This window comes from Halyomorpha halys, unplaced genomic scaffold (genome assembly GCF_000696795.3).
Source record: "Halyomorpha halys isolate HHAL.00 unplaced genomic scaffold, Hhal_1.1 Scaffold659.1, whole genome shotgun sequence".
Classification (NCBI taxonomy): domain Eukaryota; kingdom Metazoa; phylum Arthropoda; class Insecta; order Hemiptera; family Pentatomidae; genus Halyomorpha; species Halyomorpha halys.
Window position 1 is genome coordinate 214,504 of NW_027107174.1, and position 24,299 is coordinate 238,802.

General features: G+C 27.9%; 1 protein-coding gene and 1 long non-coding RNA gene across 14 annotated transcripts in view; one reads left to right on the forward strand and one right to left on the reverse strand.

Annotated features, from left to right (window-relative positions):
• Positions 1 to 7,795: 7,795 nt before the first annotated feature.
• LOC106685114 (uncharacterized) lies at positions 7,796 to 10,818 on the reverse strand. Its single transcript, XR_001343791.2, has 3 exons — positions 10,683 to 10,818; positions 10,371 to 10,442; positions 7,796 to 8,347 (listed from the first exon to the last, which is right to left on the reverse strand). It is a non-coding gene; the product is annotated as an uncharacterized lncRNA (long non-coding RNA).
• The window catches only part of LOC106685113 (uncharacterized), a 37,142-nt gene continuing 21,932 nt past the window's right edge, over positions 9,090 to 24,299 (forward strand). For 9 of the 13 annotated variants that reach the window (XM_014427633.2, XM_014427625.3, XM_014427630.2 and 6 more), the window contains exons 1-9: positions 9,091 to 9,813; positions 12,762 to 12,857; positions 16,921 to 17,100; positions 18,068 to 18,271; positions 20,375 to 20,447; positions 20,895 to 21,003; positions 21,086 to 21,275; positions 23,133 to 23,265; positions 24,070 to 24,182. In XM_014427633.2, the coding sequence (XP_014283119.1) occupies positions 9,205 to 9,813; positions 12,762 to 12,857; positions 16,921 to 17,100; positions 18,068 to 18,271; positions 20,375 to 20,447; positions 20,895 to 21,003; positions 21,086 to 21,275; positions 23,133 to 23,265; positions 24,070 to 24,182 (1,707 nt within the window). In that variant the 5' untranslated portion in view covers positions 9,091 to 9,204. Of the gene's footprint in view, positions 9,814 to 12,761; positions 12,858 to 16,920; positions 17,101 to 18,067; positions 18,272 to 20,374; positions 20,448 to 20,894; positions 21,004 to 21,085; positions 21,276 to 23,132; positions 23,266 to 24,069; positions 24,183 to 24,299 lie in introns of all 13 variants that reach the window. The other 4 variants (XM_014427628.2, XM_067045476.1, XM_067045478.1 and 1 more) reach the window with 2 other exon arrangements.

Below are 24,299 nucleotides of genomic sequence, written 5' to 3' on the forward strand. Positions count from 1 at the left end.
TAATTTTCACATAATTTGTTGATTTTCTATATATATTTGTAACCTATGTATTTTTCATATATATTTGTATCTCTATCACTATTTTTATCCATTATTCTATTATCCATTGGAAATATGAAAAAGATAAAAGAACCGAAGAGATGAAACAAACAGAAGAAAAAAAAGAGAGAGAAAAAGAAAAAAAAATCATATTCTATTATTATATATTACTACTGTTAATAATTATTATTGCATAATCTCTTTAGGCCTATTTATTGTAAGATCAAAAATATTGTCAGATTAGACTAAAATAAGTATGCTGTGTGTATAGCAGCCCAATGAAGTTAGGCAGCAAACTTTGTATTTTTAACAAAGTTTTTCCTTCTTGTGACATAAGTATTTAGGTCTTATTCTTATTATTAGAAGCATTTTATTCTTGCTCTTTTGGCTAAAGCCATGATGCTGGATTCCCCAAACCGTTCCATCAGTTCCTCATTCCTTCTTCTTCTTCAAATTCCATTCTCCAATACTCCTCCCCATATCCTTCTCAATACCTTCCTCTCCCAGTAGTTGAGCAACTGTTCCGCTTTTCTTGTCCAGAGCTATTCAACTTCAACCTTCATTGGTCTTATGATGGTTTTGTAAATTACCACTTCCATTCCTTTAGAGAGGACACTAAACTTCAATATTTTTTGCATTGAAAAATAACATCTATCTCCTGCTGCTATCCTGACTTCTATTTTACTTTGTTGTCATCTGTAACCAGGGAGAAAGAGCTAGCATTGTATTATACAATTTTATTAATACTATGTTTTTTTTTGTGTGTTTTTTTTTAAACTTATTTATCCATTCAAGTGTTTCCTGTAACCAGTTTTTTTTATTATATTTTCCTTTTAATCTATGTGTTATTCTTATTCTCGTAAAATGTATCTAGTTGTTTGTTCTTGGTAGACTGATCTACTGCTATGACTATGAATGAGGGTCTGATCTCACATTACCGTCTAATATTGAATTTTTTTAGTGGATCACTGAAGAGGATCTAGGAGGGTGAATTCTGGAGAGCGAATTTGTTGATTAGGTGAATTGAATAATTGAGCGGAAATGAGAAGGAATAATGGGAGTGAGTGAAACATTTGTATTGGTTGTACAGACCGAAATGGATTGTAAAAGGAAGCAGTAGGGGTGAAAAAAAATTGTTTATTATATCCTATTATTGTATATCTTTTTTTTATGATTATACCATGTATGTGTAATGTAAATATGTCCGATTACGGATTGATAAGTATGCTGTGTGAGATGCCAACCTAATGTATTTAGGCAGCATAGATGAATAAATAAAGTATTACTCTCTTCTCTAGATGTATAACTTGTATTAGAATGTATGATAAAATGCTACCTATTCAAATTATGAATAAGAGGCATAGAAGGTCTCAAAATTTGGTTGTCACCAGCTTCTAAAGTCATAATTAAGCAACAGGATGGGATAGTACTTTTATTTAGAACTTTATTAAATTTTATGAATCACTCCACAATCTTCTCCTGTCCCACCTCATCAAAATTTAATGACCACCATTCATTAAATTATATAAAAAAATGTATTCACAGTTATAAATATTACTGATGGGTCAGAGACTAAGAAATTCATTAATTTTTGGGCAATTACTAGTTTAGAATACACTTGTTACTTTCTTCCGATTTCTTAGCAGAGTTATGTACTTTAAAATTGTGATTGGGAACCATAGCATTACTTAAATTAATTTTCAATCTGCCCTGTTTCTCTTGCGACTCTCACTAGTATTTGTAATAACTTAACAAATAACAATACTATTATGTTGAAAATTATTAACGTTATGAACTCTACTTCGGATGGCAAAATTATAATTTTCATGTGAATCCTATGTCATAACGGTATTGAAAGTAATGTTCTTGGCTGATACTGCAAGTAAAGAATATTGCACCTTCTCATACAAAATTTATTGCAAGAATATATGATAATGGTCCTATTTACTATTTCCATAATATTTATTACTAAGTATGTAGACCCTTTTTACCTCAGTCTTCTGTCTTAAATCTTCATTAATTCGAAATATTTAATCCTCTATTCAACATTAAATAGGTATCTGTCTGTTCTCAAGATGAAAATTTATTATATTTAATTATTACAGTGAAATCATTAAATTCAACATTCCATTTATTTTTATCATAATTTCATTTATTTCTCATAAAATTGACAGTCAAAATTGACTTTTTTTTTTTACACCAACTAAATAACTCCACTGGACTAGGGAAAATATTTTCTTGGCAACTAGTTTAAAGTGGTTTACTCAATTATTTTTAAATTGTGAACTTAATCAAATGACATTGATAATTAAATTTTCTAGAGATAACCTTTTTTTTCTCTATGATTTCATTGAGTACAACATGGCTTGTCCACCAAAGTACAAAAAAATAAATAAATAAATTTGGTAGGGTAAAAGATATTTTACAATCCCTTACAGCAGTAGATTAGTAATAATTTGCTACCAAAACATTAGGAGAGGAGATGAAAAGAATAATAATAATCATAACTAATACTAACAATTATTTTAAGCAATTACCATAATTTAAAACAACTGTGGTACAAAATTACTCATTTAATAACTGTACTTGAAATAAACCTTTTAAAAATTTATATTTTAGAAATATATTTATATTAAATCTTAATTATAACTGTGTCATCATGAATACAATAATGGCTCATTTAATTATTCCTTTAACAAAGTGATAGTTCAGAGAATATTTGTAAACATATTGGTCAGTCAATACTCTCAAAAATAATTCTCAGACTTGACAGTCTCTTACATAATTTATTTTTCTATTTATAATAAGACCGCTTAACCGTTAAGAAAATTATACTATTTAATTTAACTTTCTAATTTACATAAAATCTACACAACAGCTAATATTAAATTAACACAAATGTATTTTTATTCAAAATTAAATTTGATTTGGTTAATTATGTTTTTGTTTACTATATAAATTATAGGGTTCATTTTATATAAATGAAGCATTGTAAATGAAAATCTTTAAAAATTATAAGCCGTATTACCCACTTGTTTATTGGCCTAACTTTTTGCTTTTCTTAAATTTTCCAACTCTATATTAGTCATCTGTGTAAAAAAAAAAAAAAAGAAAAAAAAAAGTCTTTTAATAGTATAAATTAAACATTCTGGGTGTGTTTGTTTGAGTAGCAATGGAGCAGCTTATACACAGGCTGGTTTCTCATCTGAGTTTATTTTTTTGTTTACACAACCTTCATCCTCATTTTATATTTTCAGTGACACTCAGATAACATATAAAAATAAGAAATAAACATATAGATAGCTCTTCTTAATTTTTTGATTTTGTTTATATATATGCACCTTCTTAAAAAAAAAAAAAAAAAAAAAAAAGAATATCACATAAATTAAGAGAAGAAAATAATTATATACATTTATTTTAAAGTGAAGGTATTGAACCTGATTTTTCAATAATTTAATGAGGGTCATAAAATTTTTATGAAGTTAGACAAGGGAAGATTGTGGAGTGCATAGAATGTGTAGGGAGTGGGGAACACACTATTATATAGTAATCATATATACTTATGTAGTTGGTATATATACTAAGCAAGTAATTCTAGATGATGAATTTTATCTATTCCTTATAGTGGTCGGCTGATTCGTATATAACTTAAAAGCGCCTAGCACAAAACATTAACTACTACAAAACATTGGATTAAAATATAATTAACAAATCTTTTTCAATTACAATTTAAAAAGTAAACAGTTTATCAGAAGTTTCATTGTTGTTTAATACTTGTTGGTAGTAAACTGATTAAGAAATATGAACTAGAGAAGAGAATATCTGTAGCAGAATAAAATATTTCAACTGAGAAAGATGCCAATTAGAAATAGTTCGATTTGATTTATTTCATTTTAATTCTTGCATTACATGTTGGTTTTAAATATCAGATATACTGAGAGCTTAATACATTATGTTTCCTTCCATTCTCCTGAAGGCTGAAGTTTTAAAATCCAATAATCAAAAGGTAATTTTAATAATCAAATGGAAATATTACTAACTTTGTTAATCCACTTCTATCCAGTGTCTATGATGTGTGTCATTGGACTGCATGAATACTTTCAGCACTGACAAAGAAAGTCAAAAGGCCACTAAACTCAAATAAAAGTAATTCTACAACAAGAAACATTGTTGGCATTTTTTTACATCCCTGTCATATAAACTTTAGAGATAACTATATTCTTTGAAATATTCCACCCACTTCAGTCAGGCCTAAGCAAATCATTAAAAAAGAACAAAAACAGTTTGTTTTTTTTATAAGCATACTATAGTGCTTTGGTGACATGTTTTAGTATTTATGATTGCAAAGTTGATACTTGTTTTATGTGATTCTGTTTAGCAATACGTACATTCTTACTGTATTTGTCCAAACTGGATAAATTAGGTTATTTATACCATTTATTAATTGAAATAGCATTATCAATAACAGTTAGCACCACATTAGTGTGAGTAATAATGTTGCTTATAGTGATAGTATACTTCATTGTATTTGCTGAGGTAAAATGTTTTTTCTCCCACTGTACTCTAAGTGAAATGAAGAGTGCCTGAAAGGTGAGAATTATTGCTAATCTGGAGAGTTGACTTGGAGTAGGCCCCTGGTGGTAATATCTCGAGCTACAATGAATCCTTTAGTGTTTGGTAGTCTTTATAGTTGGCTAAATCTTGGTCATAGCAATTGATCTATTCATATCATATTTATTAAATAATAAGTTTAGACAAAATTCATTTTCGTCAAAAATATTTATCTTAAAATCCTCTAAATTTATGTTAATAAGATTTCATCTTAAAACGTTCTTTTGATAAATTAAAAGAACTAATGAATTCAATTGATGAAGATGATAACAGTATGTTCTTCCAACTGGGATCTTCTAAAGATCTTAATGAAACAAAATGTATTAATTTGAAACCTTTATTTAAATTGATATAAATAGTATTATTTACACTTATGTCCAGTTTGGCAAAATTTAATCATGATAGTGTTTGTAAAGCCGGATACCGGGAGGTAAAACTTACAATATCTGATGGCAAGTATAGAAAATAGGACATCACAAAATTTCAATCCTTAGATGATAAGATGGGGTCTGTTGTTCTCTGATATCTCTCTTTATAAATTCTGTTGCATGATCACTGACTAAAAAATTAACCTAATATGAATTATGTGTTTCAAGGGAAGCTTCTAAGCCATTTATCAAGTTATTACCAGTTTATAGAATATTGAACAGAGCTTTGGGTTTGGTGGATCCCACTGTAACTATTAAGAGAAATAAAAGATAAATTGTGGTTTAACTGTAATATAGGAAGTGGAACATCTTGTCATGTTAGGAATAATGGACCTATGAAAAACAAAAACAATGTCACTCACGATGACAAATATGGATTTACTAAAGTTGTATATATTTTTTTTCAAAAGATCACTTAGCTCATACAAAATTTTCAACCTACTTTGAGACTGATCAGATAGTTTTAAATAATAATTTGTACCTCAAACAAATTATAGTTTTGAACAATATAAGTTCACCAAACTATAGCGAAATGTTTAAGAAACTCTGCCTTTCTATTCTGTTTACAACAAAAAGCAAAAAATTGAGATTTTAAATAAATTCCTTTACTGAATTGGGAGTTAATTAGCTATTCACTTTGGATTTAAGAATAAGATGGTCTAGATAGCAGTAAGAAAAGGACTCAAAGTATAAGAAATAATTTAAATTCTACATTTTGATCCACATTGCAAGATTTCATTAAGGTCTAATAAACAAGATTCAAAATAATTTAAAACTTTTAGAAGTATAAGAGAATATATATAACTGATAAGATAACATAGATCAAACAGAGAAGGACAAAATCATAATATAACGTAGTAGTAATTGTTGTGGAAAATAGGGAGAGTTTTATAAATAAAGACAATGGGAGTATGTCTTCATAAACAGACGCCATGACAGATTATCTTAGAACAAAACAGCATGCCTGTTGCTTTGTTCTCAGCAGTATCATAGTGTCGGCATCTATTGTTTTATTTACAAACCAAAATAATAAAACTTATTTTCAATAACAGTAATTGCTGATATATAACTGAATTATGTAATAATAAAGTAAAGATAGAACAAGCAATAAGCAATAATTGTTAATGGTTACAAAAATATGATATTATAAAAAAAAATATCTATCTCTTTTCATATCACTTTTCAGAATTTACATCTTCATTGTGTGCATATATTCTTTTCCTGTTCATGAAATATAGAAAAGAAGTAGTAAAGAGTGTAAATTAAAGAAAATAAAACTGAATGATAAGAAGAGTGTGGATGAATTATCCACTCTTAAACATAAGCCTAGTCTCCCACCACAAATACATTTTAATATAATCAAAATAGATGATTTTGCCTGGAAAAGAGATTAAATTAAATAACACACACTAGGCTTAAATAAGAAGAACTAAACAGACCATATGATATTTGATTCTTGTTATTTGAAAGATGTTTAAAATTATTGTTAATTAACAAACTAACTCTGTATAAAGTTTCACTAAAACTAATGTAGGCATTAAGCATAGAATTATTGGATTCTGCTAAAACCTCCAATATTCAAAAAATTTGAATTTAGTCCTTTCAGTCAAAAGTATTGGATATTATTGCTGATGTATAGTTTGTTTTTGGTTTACCTTCTATCTGACTTACAGGGAGGTTATCCAACAGGTGACTAACCTATTCTGACCAGAGTGGGAAGGTTGAGCTTTCATTTCATAGGATGCCCTGAAATAAAAGTCAACCTACCCAAATGGGAATGGAACTGGCACTGCTGCAGTTCTGAGGATACTAAGGCGATGCCCTCTACCATTCTACATCACAAATATAATTTAGGTTCTATGATTGGACGATTTTTATATTTTCCAGATGGGTGCAGTAAAAACATCTTCCCTTTTAAGCATCATTTATTCGGAATAAGGAAATCATTAATTTAATAACAATGCTTTAGGGGCATCTTGAGGCACACTCCAATAAATTTTTTTTTTTTATTTAGTATTCAAATGGAAATTACTGATGATCTTTATTATATTTCTAATAATACGTTAACATTGTCTTCTTTTTTTGCAGACTGCAAATTTTATTTTGATGTTCAAAAACAAAATTTTGTTCTTTGATAAATTTTGAGATCATCCCTCAAACCTTCTTTTTATTTAATCAGTTAACCATATCAAAATGACTTTATTCAGGAAAATATGAATGAATAAGAAAAGTATAGATTAAAAGGAATCATTTTCAAACCATGCATATCCAGTAACTTCACCAGGATACAGGTATTAAGATGTTAATCAAAAGAAACTAGAGCTGCCTAATTTTCTTTTTACGATCATAGAAGTATAATTTGTTTCTCTTTCAAAATAACTGCTTGGTAGTTGTATCAAACGATTCCTTGTTATTTTTTTAAAACTTTTAATAAGAATATATATGTTTAAATTTTGAAGATTTAAAACAATTATAACTGATACAGTCTATATTAAAACCAATTTTGTTTAAATAAATTATGTTAATCTTGTTCCATTGAATTATTTGTTACTTAGAAGTTATTTGGCTTAATTAACTAGTTTTTAGTGACAATATAATATGCAAGATTAAAATTTTGTTTTTAATTTTAATGAGGATAACTTTTCCCAAAAGTTAAATTCAAAGAAAACTCTACATATTTATTAATATTTTATTTTTTATTTTATTTAACTCATTAATCTGCAATAATAAACAATAATTCCACTTTTTTTCTTTTATCTTTAACATGTCATAGCTTTATTTATTTAAAAAATTAAGATTTGCCCAAAGTAAATTAAGTAAATGCTGCTAATATAAAATACTGCTGTACTCCAGCAGAATTTACTTGTTAAGCCTAATATTTATCTTATTATTTTTATTTTTCAATCCCTCTAAAACAGAAAAAACAATAAATTAGTGGATGCTTTATTATGGGAAAAAAGAATGAATCGTGTCAAGTATTACTTTTTACATGTTGAGATCTTGTTATTTTTTTTATTTTGATCCCTCTAAAACAGAAAAAAAAATTAATTAGTGAATGCTTTTTTATGTGAAATGGAATAAATCGTATTGGTATTAGCTTTAAACTAATTTTTTTTTTCGATCCCTCTAAAACAGAAAAACAATTAATTAGTGAATGCTTTATTATGTGAAAAAGGAATAAATCATATTGGGTATTACCTTTTTCAATCTTTGGTATTTTAAGGTTACCTGTAGTGTTTAAAGTTAATTTAATTTTTTTTTTTTCCGACCTAGAAAAAAAATAAGAACAACAAATTAAATATATATAAAAGAAAGAAATGAATGTATGCATGCAGGCAAAATGAAGTGAGCTAATTGATGAATGAAGTAAGCTAATTTTTATTTTATTTTAAAACCTCTTTATTGATAATATAAATATAATACGGATTATAAAAGTAATATATAATACATGTATTTTACAAGTTATCTTGTTTTGCCTGTGAACTGTGAAAGTTACATTCCATAATACATTAATTTGGAGGCTTTAATAACAAGATTTTTAACTTAATTAGCTTACTTCCCTTGTGAAGTAAAAGTTACATTCCATAATACATTAATTTGGAGGCTTTAATAACAAGATTTTTAACTTAATTAGCTTACTTTCCTTTCAAAGTAAACTAATTTAGTTAAAAATCTTGTTATTAAAGCCTCCAAATAAATGTATTATGGAATGTAACTTTCACATGTAGGGTATCATATTCATAAATAGTTCTTTTAGACAAATTACTACTAACATACATCTCTTTAAATGTTCGATTTAATTTGTTAAAATTATTCTTATAAAGGTTTTCAGAGTTGTAATAAAGATATATACGATTTTATTCAATTAAAGTATGAAATAGATTACAATTAACCAATGATTACAGTGCTACCTAGTGAGTATTCTCAAAACCATAGGAATTGATGAATTTATCTGGGTATAGTTGACTAGTTCAACTACAGATGTCTCTTGTGTATTAGAGGGTTAGAGATCTGCCAACCATCTGTTTAAGGCCGGCACTTGGCACACTCCACTAGAAACTCGATACCTGCCAGGGCGGTCGTTCTATTTCTGCTACATGAACTCTGGCCAGAGTTATATTTAGAAATGGCTGATCTCATTCCCACACCGATTTGGACCTGGGTGTCGAAAGCATGGAGTAGTATGGAAGACTTGGCGGATAAGATTGACGATCTCATCTGCACATTTGAAGGAGGTAGTGACACAACCATGGATACAATCGCGATGTATATGTTTGGGTGGATGCTTGTTGGACTCATAGTTTTAGGGGTAGGACGATATGCTTATGGTAGATTTATTAGGACTAAAGATGTGAAAGAAAAAAGTGACACCTCAGAGGTGACAACCCCAATTTTAAAGACTGATGTCAGTACAACTGATTCTACTAAGCCCATTGTTAAAGAAACTTCCAAACCAGTTACATCTGGTGGAAAATATGTTCCTCCAACACCTCCTGTGCGAAAGAGACTTGGTTCCAAATCTGGTGCTGGTGTTGTTCGACCGACAGGACTTGTCAAATCGAAATCAAGTTCTATGACCCATCCTCCTCCGACAGCTACTGGTGCTGAAAGTGAAAGTGTCAAGTGGGTGAATGAATTATTTTTATGGCTTTATACTGATCTTGTGGTTGTGAATGAAGTTCTTAATGCTTGGATTCTGTCATTGAATGAATTCACCAAGAAGTCTGTTGCAGAGGTATGAATCTGTTTACGACTATATTATGGTTTTTGGAAATAGCATATTTTATTGATAAATAAAACAGTTTACTATACTAATAATTACCGTTATGATTATCAGCACTTAGGTCCTATATGGCTGGATTATGTTTTTTTATTTTAATAAGTTGTAAAACACCATTAGAGATTCTCAGCCAAAGTATTCATAAAATAAATTATTACCTTTTAAGTTTTTATTTTTCCAATAAGTTACTTTTTATTTGTTGTGACTTTTTATTTAATCAAACCTTATCTTCTTTAATAAATAAGAAGTTGCTTATCTGCCTTGGTTGTAAACAAATAGTATTGGTATTTTTGTTATGATTTAAAAAAATATATATATAAATTTTATTATTTCTTATTTTTACTGATAAAAGGTTTTTATTCATTTAAATATTATATTTGAAAATGAAACTTAATTACTTAACTTGAATCTTAACTATATAAGCATCTGGTTGACCTTATCTCTAGTGATAATGAGGTCACCCTTACAGGGTTATTTAATGACATCATAGATATAAACAATATTTTATTTACCTTATTCTTTGCTTCATGTCGCTGTCATACTCTCAACTTAATTTCATGCTTGATTGATGCTTTTGTCATTTCCTGCAATTATTTCAAAATTATATGGGTGTGGGGACCTTGCATTGAATCAATTATTATACTGATATAGTCTGCCAATTTTTTTATTTCTATGGGATTCATAAATTTCATTATTTTATTTTAATTTCTCTTGATTGTTTATTATATTTTAGACCTATTTTGATAAATTCTATTTTAAGTATTTATTTAAGCTTCTATTTTTTTTTCTGTCAATGATGTAATTTTTACAGATAATTACTTTACCTTGACTATCTGGAGATGCCATGGCTAAGGAAGCCTTGTCCCAATTTTATTTTTCCATGTACTCATTAATTTTTAAACTAATATTAACTCTGTTTGGTCATGTGTTAGTTAAATTAATAAATGGGTTGGAATTGTACTTTGTAGAAACATACGTAATAAATATTTTAATCATACTGCTTGGTTTGCTGGACTAAATTTTTATTTTATTTTTTTTGAAATTGCAATTAAAGTTTTTTTCCTCCAAATTTTTGAAAAATCAGAAACCACCTTATAAATTTATGAAATTTTATTACACAATTAATTAAAATAAATTGGTTAAATGATCAGTTGTTGTTATATTTTTATTTATCAATATTATAAACTTTTCTATTAAAATTTATCAGAAAGGAATTAAATTTTCTGCTTTGAACATTGAAATTAAAACATTAATGATGTGATGATCTTATTCTCTGTCTTTCATGATTTATTTTTCCCTTCATTGTATACAATTATTTTTTATTTTAGGAGAAAATAATATATTTTTACTTATCTAGATTATTTGAAACCTAGTCTACCAGAAAATGGGATTGCTTTTAAGTTCAATGTCCCTTGTTAGTAGTTTCATTTATTTAGTTCGACTAACTATGTATTATTTGGTACATTATCTATATTTCTTCAGTGTTTTTTAATAGTTTATTATTCCATTTAAAAATTGACATAATTTATTTTTTTTTATTATTCTTTTTAAAATTGATGTTAATTACATTGTTGCATTGCTTGAATGGCGGCACATCTGACAAAAAAAATTATTTTATGTATGACATATTTTATTGATTGTACTTTAGAATCTTGTCACTTTTTGACAATATTGCTAACTCTGTTGAGGGACCACAGTACAGAGAAAAATTCTTATTTGTGGTTTTATCTTTGGAAAATGTCCATTTAAAAATAAAACCAAAACTTTTTTTAGATGTGCCACAAATATTCAGTAAATCCGAAATAATTTTGAACAGAATTTTATTATGTTTTCAAAAACTATATGTGATAACAATAATGTGAACCGCTATGGCCCATGAGTGGTCATGGGTTTTTGGATTATATAGATCCTCGTTATACAAGGAAGTGTTTATTTCAGGATCACGCTCAACCCCCAGAATTTTGCCCAATTAAGGGTACCCACTTTATGAAACTGGGTGGACCCCAAGGAGGGCTCCAATCCCACTGGGTTGACAGCTATAATGTAACAATAAGTATCTGCCACAACCGGATTCAAATCCGGGTCCTTGGAGTTATTACCATTGTATCGTAGCCTCTCAAATAGCTAAAAATTCCTGTTACCATTTTGATAGCCCTTGTCTAATTAGTGAGTTTTTCCTCATCTGATAAGCCATGTAAAATAAAGAAGCTTCTTAATTTTTTCTTACATATTAATGCGAATCAGACTTCTAAAAAAAAAAAAAATGGCGGCACATTTTCATGGGCAATTTCTCTTATCTCTCTCCCGATATTCTGCTAAAGAAAAATATCATACTCCAAAAAAAAGATTTTAAAATCCTGTCTAACCACCTGTGCACATAAACATGACTCTTTTTATATCTTGATCTTTGATCTTGCCATATTCCCACAGTAATGGTCAATTATGTAACAAAAGAATACTACTTTATTATTTTTTCTTTTCACATTCTTATTTATTTATGCCATAGTCTTAATCTCTATGAATATTCATGGACACTTTATTATTCGCATTTCTTTCATGGATATAATTTTTGTACAAGATCTTGGCACTTTTTTTAATTGCTTTTATTTTTTCCAATAGATATAATATTCTTAATCATTATAATAAGATTCTATTCTCTATTCTAAATTAATATAATTCACATAAAAAAATGTTTATGACTCACCAGACTTCCTAAAGAGAAAATCCAGATTAATACCATCCAGATTTACTTTTTTAAGTTTTTTTAATGGTACATTTTGTTTAAATTTGTTTGTTTGTAATTGTTGAAATAATGGGTGTTAAAGATAGAAAAGAATGTGATTATAATGTTGTGTACATACAGGTTAAAATATTTGTTATAGATTAAACCTAATAATTTTCAGCATGGTGTAGGTGTAGAATTCGTAAGAGTTCTTCCAGAAACTCCAGCTCCAAGTGTTAGTAATGTCTTCTGTGAATGTGCCCCTAATGATGATGTGGTAAGTTAATATATTTATTTTATTAACTTGTATAGGATATGATAATCTCTAGGTATGTTGTACTGTTCATTTATTTAATTAATAATGTTGGAAGTATTATTGGATGTAAAAGTAATTTAAAAAGGCATTGGTTGGAGGCTGCAGTCCGGAAAGAAAAACACACAGACGTATATAAACTCATTTATGTGTGTCAATGTTTAGCAAATTGCAGGCCATCATCTGGGCAAATAAGAAGTAAGAAAACATATGAGTAGATATGGATAGATTGATATAAATAAAACAAATATAAAAATTATGATCAAATAAGAAACTTTAAATAATTAAAACCTAAAATTAAAATTATAGATATAACATTATAATTTCTTCATTTCTCATTATTTTTATAATTCATGTTTACGATTTTGATATATTTTAATATATCTTTATACTTGTATATTATCTATTAATATCTCTTTATCCATTTCTCATTATAAAAAAACCTCTTTTCTATTTTTTTAGCTAGAAATTTTAACTTTAATTTAATAATATAAATGGAGTATGAATTAGTGCTAGTTTATTTATAATTTAAATGTTAATCAGAATATGATTGCGATATAAAAAAAAATTGTTATTACTATTTTTGCATTGATTTTTACTACATGTTCTAAATTTTTATGTTTCATTTTGCAATTAAATTTTCTTCTTTGTTTATAGTTTTTAAGTTGAATAATTTATTTATTTTACTTTGATGAACTGTGTTGTAATGCTGACCGTAGGTTGCTTCATTGCTAAATTGTTATCTCTGGCACTGGTTAAGTTTATGTTTTTGAATCCTGACCTTGAGCTATCAACTGTAAAAGTTGGTGCTCCCTGGGAGTTTTAGTCTAGCAGATGAATGCCAAGAGCTTGTTATATGTTGCCAAAATGCATTCTCTCCCCACCATCTCTTAGAAAAAAATATATTTTTTGACCTATTCAGTGATAGATCATTTCTCGAACATTAAACACTACAAGAAATTTTGCCTTTGCTTGTATGCATTACATGAATGATTAAAATGATATTTTGTTTTCCAAACTTTATCAGCCTCATCAGTATATTTCAATTTTTTTATTATATATAATAGAAATCCATGATTATATGCTATTTACATATTTGTTTGTCTTGGTACATTTGTGTTAAATCAACATTTATAAATTTTAAAAAATATGTATATATTTAAAATGTATAATTTAACTTACATTAATTAGGACATTATTTTTTTTTTTAAATCTGTTCTAATGTTTAATTTTAAAAATCGGAAAGAGGATTTTTTTATCTTTTAATTTGTTTTCTAATTTATCTTGTTTTATTACAGTTTTTATAAATGGATGTCTATGTTAAAACAGAGTTAATCACTGTTGTCTCTCTGGGCTGATTAATCATTGAAGATGATAAATTTTTCAGTTATCTAAAAGTGTAGATGATACTATCAATTGTTCAATGAAACAGTTCCCAAGCCTTGACCTGTCTGTCACCTTTCACCCATTCATTAAATGTTTTATCACTTTTAACTAAGAACTACATTTGATGATATTACCTACAGATTTTTCTGTTCAGACAACTACTAATTTTGTTTATTAATATTTCTTCTCCTACTTGTTCTGATGTCACCTACTGTTGAGATCATCATTTGTAATAGTCTGGCATACTCCTTTAAGAAATGATTTCACTAATTTTTAATCTGTGCATTGAATTATAATGTTGAATTCATTATATTGAAATGTTTAATTAACAATCTCTTACCATATTTATTTATATTTGCAATGATATTTATGCTTGATAAGGATTGACAAGTTTTTAATAATACAGCTCTTCATCTAATCTGAATAGTTGTTTTTCTCAGATTAAAATATATCCTAGGATAAAAGTTTTATTTATTTATTTTTTTAATGCTACAAGATTTAAAAGTTCTACAATTATTTTTATTCTGTATAAAATAGCAAAACAATTAAATATCAAATATTTGAGCGGAGTCATGTGCATAAATTTAGTTTAGTACATTGTTTGAACCCTTCTCAGTATTTTTCTTGGAAATTGTATTTCTTATTATTTGTATTGTAGTAACACCTTTTTGTTTGGCATTTTTATATTCATTTCACTAAAATTTTTCATTTTTAATTTTGGTATCATTTAGCTTATTTGATAGTCATTCTGTAGGAACAGGATGTTTTGATTGCAGGAAACTAATGACCACCTCTCTAACTCTGAATTATTAATTGCAGAAAGTTTTATTCCACACACTTGTGAGGTTCTCGTCTGATATGGAAGGTAATAAAGTTACTATGTAGCAATTATAGCCCAGGGTGTGTCTGCTTCCTTTACAATGTTGCACTATTCTTAATTTCTGGCGATCTGTTTCTATCCAATCACACCTAATTCTTTCAGAACCTCTTCGGCATCATGCATCCAGTGTCTTCAAGGTTAACGTAATTCTTCTTTTACCAATTATAGAGCCATGCATTATTATTATTATATGGTCTAGCCATTCTATTTGGCTTGTCCTAATAAATTGGATCACATGGATGTCCTGGATGTCAACTGGAATAAAAATTACAGTTCCACATTTGTCCAAAGTCTCCTTATGTTTTCTATAGTATTGAATATTGACCCATGAAATTTTCTCAAAACCTTTTGAGCTGATTACTCATCACAGCAGTGTGAGTCCATGTTTCCACTCTGGCATAATTATGTTTTCCATAGTCTTGTTGCTTCTTGAAAAAAAAATGCTTTTAAATAATTTAATATTTGCAAAATATATTCTGTTGGTTGCCACGATTCATTTATAAACTTTATTTATTATTCTTGATGAAAGGAATATGGTCCGGGTGCGGTCAAAAAAACTCAAATAGTAGAAATATACTATTTTAATGAGCCAACGTTTCGCCCCACGTTGCAGGGCTTCTTCTTCTTATTTATTATTCTGTTCTCATTATTCATCTCTGAGCATAAATATACAAAGCTTCTTGGTCATTCAAAAGAATATTCATCATCTAATAACTTCTGCTATGACCTGAACCAACATGCGTATATTTATTTGTTGTTGTTTTTTTTTCATTAGTTTGAGACCTATTGTTTTAATTTCATTATTCAGTGCTTTAAAATACTGCTGAAATGAAAATATATTCCTGGAAATCGGGCAGATATCATTTGCATAAGCACATAACTGGTTTCATTAATACAAGATATATATGAGTGACCTTTTAATTATACTATACAAGGCTAGATTAACAAGAGTGGCTGACAGGGTATCACCTTGCCTTGTAGCAGTCAAGGTAGCAAACTGAGACTGAGATTACTACTAAAAATAAATTTACTACTATTTCCTTATCTCTATTTCTTATTGTCATGTTAATTTATCTTATTAATTTATGGAGGATTTGGAAATCTGGTAGATCTCAGATTGGAAATATTTTCGATCTGTTGACATTCTGTAATATTTACCTTGTAATCTATTAAGAGGAGATGACGATCAATTTTCTGCTCCCAAAATTTTGTCTCTTTATCACCACAAACTGCACTGAAAATCACTCTTTATGTTTTAGGTAAAATATTAAAATTAAGGATGTAAATTAGGTCTATATTAATTAGCAATTTCCAATTTTTTGTGTGTGTTATAACATTTTTATGTTTAAACTGAAAATATTTTAGTCAAAAGTTTTGGAACAATAACTGTTTATGCTTAGTTCTCTTAATTGAATATTTTTTCCACCTTAAACATCTGAAATTATCCTTCAGGAATTCAGGACTAATCCATTTTTATTTATAAATAAATACAAATTTTATTTTTAATGAATCAGAATAAAGTTTATGAATTATTTCGTGTGATAAAAAAAAGTTTTCAAGTGGAAGTGAAACATACAAAAGCAAATCTGTTTCAGTGTAGCCTGTGTGTGGTTCATTAGATGTAAAAGAAAATAATAAGAATGTACAATAGGTTTCTTAATTAATAAAATCTTTATATTGTCATATGCTAAAATCATAAAGTGATTAGGTTGTTTTTAACATGGACAATCTTACATAGTTAACTTTATGAATTTATTTTAGACAATCACATGTGACTGTGAAGCAACACCAGCTCTGCAAGTGAAAGCATTTCGTCAAAAAAGTGAAAAAGTGGAAGTGTCACATTATCGTCTAAATGTTAATAGATTCCGTGCCAGATTGAATATTGTTGCTATCACTGAAAAACTTCTTGTTGACATCAAGTGTGATGGCTGGCCAGAGGTTTGTTGATATTTGGCTCTTATATGCATGATAAATATAATGATGAAATAAATTTATTTTTTGTTTATTTTATTTGTATCCTATTCTGTGAAATTAAATCATTATAAAATTTTCTCCTTTTCAGTGGTTAGTACTATTTAAATCTTTATTTTAATGATTATTTATTTGAGCTTTAATACCTTATGGTTCCTTTATAAAAAAAAATGTAGATAATAGCAGCATGATTTAACTAAATGCTGTAAAATTGTCGACAAATACATGCTTTCTGTAATTAGCACAATAGATTTAGGTTTTTGCATGGAACTATTTCCTCTAAGGCAAGCTCTGATTTTTTCTTTCCTGTTGTTACTTTATTGACATGCCAAAAGTCTAGGAAAATCTATGAAACCACAAAAAGTTTTTTTATTTTTTGCTGCAATTCTGAATTAACAGAAATTTTTGTTAATTTTTCACTCTGAGCTCAATATCTAATGAATGAAAAAATAATTGGAACTCTATTAAAGTATTATACATTTTCTAAAATTCAAATTCTGAGTGAGATTTTCTGTTCAATTATTTTTGAGGCACAGTTTTTCAAATACTAACATTTTTTTTCTGAATATTAAAATATTTACATTTTGTGAATTAATTTTAGCAATATCTTATAAACTGCTACCCTTACAATGATAACACAGGTATACAAAATGCAACTTTTTAAAATTTGATTGTTAATTGAACATGAACAGCTTTTTTCGAAGTGTAGTGATACCCTCATACAATATAATTTAATTGGGAACAGATAAGTGCTCCTTCAGAACTGATGTGTAACCTGTATGTTTCTTGGTTTTATGAGTATGATATGTTAGTATAAAGTGTATTAATTTATTTTAACCTTTATCAGCTCTTGTTTTCTGACAGATCTTCATTCTTTAATATGACCAAGATAGTAAGGACTATTTCATTATCTTTGTTTCAATTTTTGTTATAGATAAAAGTTTCATTGGCACAAGTTGGATCTATCAAAAATAATTTAGATGAGAGCCAACTACAAGACGTTATTTGTGAAATTGTTACAACTGCTTTGCGCCAGACTAGTCTCCATTATAACCTTAGTCAGTATCCGAATTGTCCCCGGCTAGTCAGGCATCCTGTTAGCCCAGCTCACCTACTGCCTCTTCACTATGACAGCATGGTAAGTATTTTATGTTGTTATCTGAATAATTAATTTCTTTATAGCTTATAGTTAGTATACTATATAGCATTCAATATTGTAGTAGGGAAAAAATCTTAATCATATTATTTTCGAAATAAACTATTTCAAAATGTATACATCATTTTCAAACAAATCATGGTTTGTTAAATATCTCCTCTGATTACTTTGATCCTTCCTGATTTAAAAAATGATGATGAGACAAACTCTGTTTAATCAAATGTAGCTAATCAATGGGCTTATCAAAATACATTAGTAGTTCATATATATATTTATATTTATAGAATTATACTTTATTCATAGTTGACCGTAAAACTTAAATATGAGAAGATGGTCAGGGTTGTGGTCAAAAAAAGAACAAATAGTTTATAACTATTTTAATGTCCGACGTTTTGTCCCAGGGCTTCATCAGGGCTGTTCAAAGCGAAAGGTTGAACAGCTGGAAAAATGGAAAAAAAAAAAAAGGAAGAAAAAATTGGACTGCTTCTGGCAAAAGACAATATGGCTCTCTCTCAAACTTTCACTTTGAACAGCCCTGATGAAGCCCTGTGGGGCGAAACGTCAGACATTAAATTAGTTATAAACTATTTGTTCTTTTTATGACCGCAACCCTGACCATCTTCTCATATTTAGTAGTTTATGTATTAGTAACATTATCCAACCATTTATTAAAGAAATCACAACTGTAACAATTTCTTACTCTCTCAGGTGTTTTGAATTTCACCCTTACAAGGATTGGTATGGAATAAATTTGTCTTGGCTTTTCCTCCTTGTTATTAAAAAAAAAACTAGTATAAAAATAAATTTCAACCTCTACTATACTTTTTAGTTAACAGTTTTGAGAAAAACTAAAAATAATCTATTGTAATGGTGATACAGTTGATCGTTGATGAAATTGAGTATGGAATAAAACACACTTAAATGAAGTTTAATATTTAATGTATGAAGATAAGATATGGGAATAATAGAAATGAGAAAAAATCAGTAGGATCACTTGGAGGAATATGAAAAATATATATATATAGAAATTATTGAAAACAAAAGGATATAAAGCTGAATTAATAATTAAAATTTTATGTAATGGTATGGGGTAAGAAACTTCATGGGGTTTAAAGATGTAAATGTTTACAAAACAGAAATTTAGCATCAAATTAAACAGAAGAGTAATAAAAATAGAAACAAAAACTATTAAAAGAAGTTGTATAACATATAAAAGGTTGAAAAAAAGTTAAGATACTTCCTCACATTGGTCGACAATAAAAAACAAGTCTAATAGAATTTTCATAGGATTGCTCATTGACAAGGCACTAGATTTTTAACTTCCAAACTCAGGTGCGGTTAAGCTATGGTAGATAAATATTATTACTTATTTATTATTTCATTTGAACGCATGAGGTGAGAGTGCTACCAGCCTCTATAAATAGTGCTTTTAATTGATTGGTTAGGTTAAAAATCTTCTATTTCAGATGGTTAAAATGTAAAATAAGGTGAGTCAGGGCTAATGCATATTTGGGTAATGAGTATAAATTAGGATTTTTCTCAAATTTGTTAATATTTATTGGTATGAGGTACCATCTATCGAAATTTTAATTAAATATATCCTATTTATTTTAAATTAACATGGATGACTTGTTCTCCCAACAAAATATATTTGCAAACAATTCCAAATTATGAAATTTCCTCCAATAAGAACTTAACTTGGTTTACTTTAATGATTATTAAAAATTAATGTGTTTGATTTTTATGTTTTATTTAAATCAATTAATTTTTTTTTATATTCCTGTTATATTTTAATTTAATTTTTTTTTTTAATTTAATTTGTTATTTTTAATTACTCATTTCTTTTATTTCAAATCTAATATAACTAATTTGTATTTTAATGTCAGTTTATTATCTGATCTCATATAATAAACTATGTATTAAATGATCTTATAACTTAAATTTTTAAGCTTAGAATTCTGAGGTGTAATGCTATTTTTAAGTATTAATTTAGATAGCATGAGATTTTTAATGAATTTATTCTCTTTGAAACAGTTAAGTATAATTGCATACAATTAACAGATGATGTGTTCTTTCATTTATTAGCTGGGTGGAGATAAAGTGAACAGGAGGCTTCTGGTTAAAGTCATCAAAGCAAATGGACTTGGAAAATTTCAAGGTTAGTATTTGTATTAATTTAGAGACTCTTTCAATTGCCCAAAATATATAGTGTAGATTTACTAGTACTTTTGAATATCTTCATTTCCTACATTAAGTTAATGCTTAAATTGGAGAGAGAATTAGTTGATTATGACAGGGAATTGCCTAAGTATTATTTCCTCAGGTTATGTATTATTAAAATGTTTATGTATAACAGGCTACGTTTTTCTCTCTAAGGAGATTATTTCCCCTAATAACTTCCTCATAAGTTAATAAAGTATTTTTAGAGCATCTTTGAGATAACAAACACTTAGGTCCACCATCAATTAACTGATCCACCCTTTAAAGGCATTCTCTGTAAGGGATCACTCTTATTACTGTGGTCCTTTTCAACACTTATTATTATTAATTTTTTTTCTTTCTTACGATGAATCTGTTATATTATGTATTTTGTTTTTTGTTTAAGGATGCGCAGAACCATATTGCATAGTTGAAGTAGATGAGCCTGCTCAAAAAAATCAAACAGCTGTGAAAAAAGATACCAATAATCCTTCTTGGGAAGAACATTTTCTTTTGTTAGTAGTACAATGGATTTTCACATAATAGTTTCTTATTGTTGCAATTTTCTTTTTATTAATCTATTTTATATTATTTTAGTGATATAACAGATCATACTACAGAAATACTTTTAGAAGTTTATGATAAGTTCCAAGGACATAACAAGTTCCTTGGTCTTGGAATTGTTTCTATGGATGAGTTGTATACAAATCCGAGTCAACGCCAAATTATCTCCCTTCAAAGTGCTCCTTACCATGAAGAAGCTGTTTCAGGAACCTTAACAGTTGAGGTTCGATCATATTTCTACATTAAAATAATTTTTATAATTTAACTATTGCTACCAATTTTTTATTTAGGTTATGTTGTATTTCCTTGAAATTATTTCCTGTTATGAAAATATTTTAAAGAAAATAGAAAAATATCATACATGCTCTTTTGTTCTTACCAAGTCTGTAAATATGAAACCAGAATTTGCCTATGGCTATCAATGCTTTACTAGATGTTTGAGAATCGGCATAATTGTACTTATGATATTCCCTCTGTGATGAATTTTCAAGTGAAATTATGTCGATTTACAAACATCTAGTTAATGCATTTTTGAGCCCACTAACACAATAAAAATCAATTTCACAAAATTTACAGTTGCGTCATTATACTTTTGGAGCAGCGATATGATAAATATCGTCAATTCACAACAATTAAAGTTTCATACTACAGCATAGTTCCTAATATTGAAATTGTTTAATTGTGTTGCTGGAAATTAAAATTTTGTCGACAGCATTGATTTTTAGTTACCATTTTAAGAAAACGGTTGCAGAAAGAGACACAAACTACAACAAACATTGAATGTTTGTTGTAGTTTACAGGGAGCACGCAATGCTCAAAGTAAACTGCAGTGCTTTGAGTGTTTTAAAAAATTCATAAATGGCAATTCTGACTTGAGAAACTGAAGATTCTGAAGGCCACATGAAAAGTTTGATGAAGGCAGATTGAGAGTACTGTAGGATCAAGATGATGCTGAAACACAACAACAACTCTCAGGTCAATTAAATGTGGACACGAAAAGCTGTTTCCATATGTTAGAAAGCCAAGGGAAATACAAAAGATGGGAAAATGGATTTAACATGAACTGAATGAAAGACTGAAGTAAACTGAAAAACCACTTGAGATATGTTGCTTGCTAGGTATAAAAGAAAGTCATTCCTTAATAGTGAAAAGAAGACAATGCTTTTTATTTGGTGGAATCTCAAGTGTATGATCTATTATGAGCTACTAAAACTTTTATCGTATTTTTGTTATCGTTAATATTAGTGAACGCTACTGACCACTGATGAGTTTGAATCATTGTTTGCATGAAAAATGACTAGGATATCGAATACAAAGTGATTAGGCTTCATGATTATCCACCATTGCACATAGAAAAACTGGGTGAGGGAGAGATTAAGCCGTTTTGCCATTTTTATTTGACTTAATAGACTTAACTCCATCTGGTGATCACTTATTTGCCTCAATGAGACTCCAGTCCTTCACATCTTGCGAAAATGGCTCATTGTTTCATATCCTGTCCCATAGAGGAACAGTTTTTTTGCCTTGGCATCCACAAATTGTTAGAGCGATGAGAAATATGTATAACTAGCCAATACTGGATGGCCAATACTTCTAATATTTTTTTTATTTTTTCATTTTCATTCAATAAATGTATGCTTTCTGTAGCAAATATTTTATTTTCATTTTTACATGCCTTCTAAACTTATTTTAGCACCATTTAAAATAAACAAAAACAAAAAAAAAAGTTAAAAATAAACTTTGAAAACATATAAATCTAAAAATTATTAGGACTAAGCTATATAACTATGATGACTGAATTATTTAAATATATCATAAGTATATTTTTGAAAGAATTATAAATAAGTTAGTAGTTAATATGCAAATAATTATTGCTATCTTGATGTTAATAAATTTTATTTCTATTTAGAAGAAGAACAAATACTCATGTGTTCATTTTATGGGCAGCTTGTTGAATAATGGTCTGTTTAAACTTGCCTTAAAATTACATTACTGTTGTTTTCAGTTTTACCATTGCTTTAATTAATAATATTAATTTTAATGATAATTATTATTCAGATAAATTGTATGAATTTTGTAGTTCTTGTTAATTGAGGGAGCAGATTTACCCGCCACTGGGGATAAGCCATTTAAAATTAAGGAAACTCTACGTTCTGTTTCTCCTTCAGGGCAAATGGTAACGAAAACACGAACGACCCTCACACAGCCCATTGGTAAGTCATCATGATGATTGTATTTTTATAATTTGGTAGGATTAAATTATTTCCATTAATGATCTGTTTATCAAAAATTTTGTATTAATTTAATTAATTAATCAATTAATCATAAATATGAAACAAATAATTAGTTTTTTATTATTATTTTTAAGTTGAGACTGCTTTTATTAATACTCAATGAGTGTTAAAAGTGTAATATCTTTCAATATATTGATCCAAGACCCGGACAATTCCAATAAATATCATAAGCCTTCCTAACTTAACATAAAAACAAATAATTATTGTAATAAACAAATAATACGAATAAAAAATATAAACAAATAATAATTATTCCTTGATCAAGAGAAACGGGTCTACTTTTCATTGTTATGTTGAATAGAAATAGTATTTTTCAGTAATAATTTTTAAAGGCAAAGATCAGAAGATCCATTGGCAGTATCATTGACAATTGCTATCTACCTATCTCAGTTAAACTAGCACTTAGTTAATAAATTGCCATAAACTAAGGATGAATAGCGGAATATTACTGTAGTTGTGGTGTTTCTAATATTTTAAAAATATTCTTTGCTAAAACATTTATAATTGAAAGTTTATTATATTATAAAATGTAATAATTAATAAGGTTTTTTGGACAGATTTTTTTTTTTTGTTTTTGTAATTTTCTCATTAGTTTTTCAGAATTTATATTAAGACTGGGATTTGGAATTTACACTTTAATTTGCATTTTAACTGTTAAAATTAAACTTACGAATCATAAAAAAAATGTTCAAAACTAGGAAAACTTTTATTTTTTTTTTATAGATAGGCTAACCAATGGTGGTGATGGTATTACAGATCTGGCATTGAAAGAAATAGAAAGAACTAGAGGATCACAGCCAAACAAAAGTACCTTGATCATTCATAGTGTCCAAAGGGTAGGTTTTATGCATGTTTTTACTTTTATCTTGTCATGCTTCATTTGGTTGAAAAAAGAAAAGAAAAGAGAAATGTTTTAAGAATGACTGAATATGGTTTGGTATATATTTAATTGT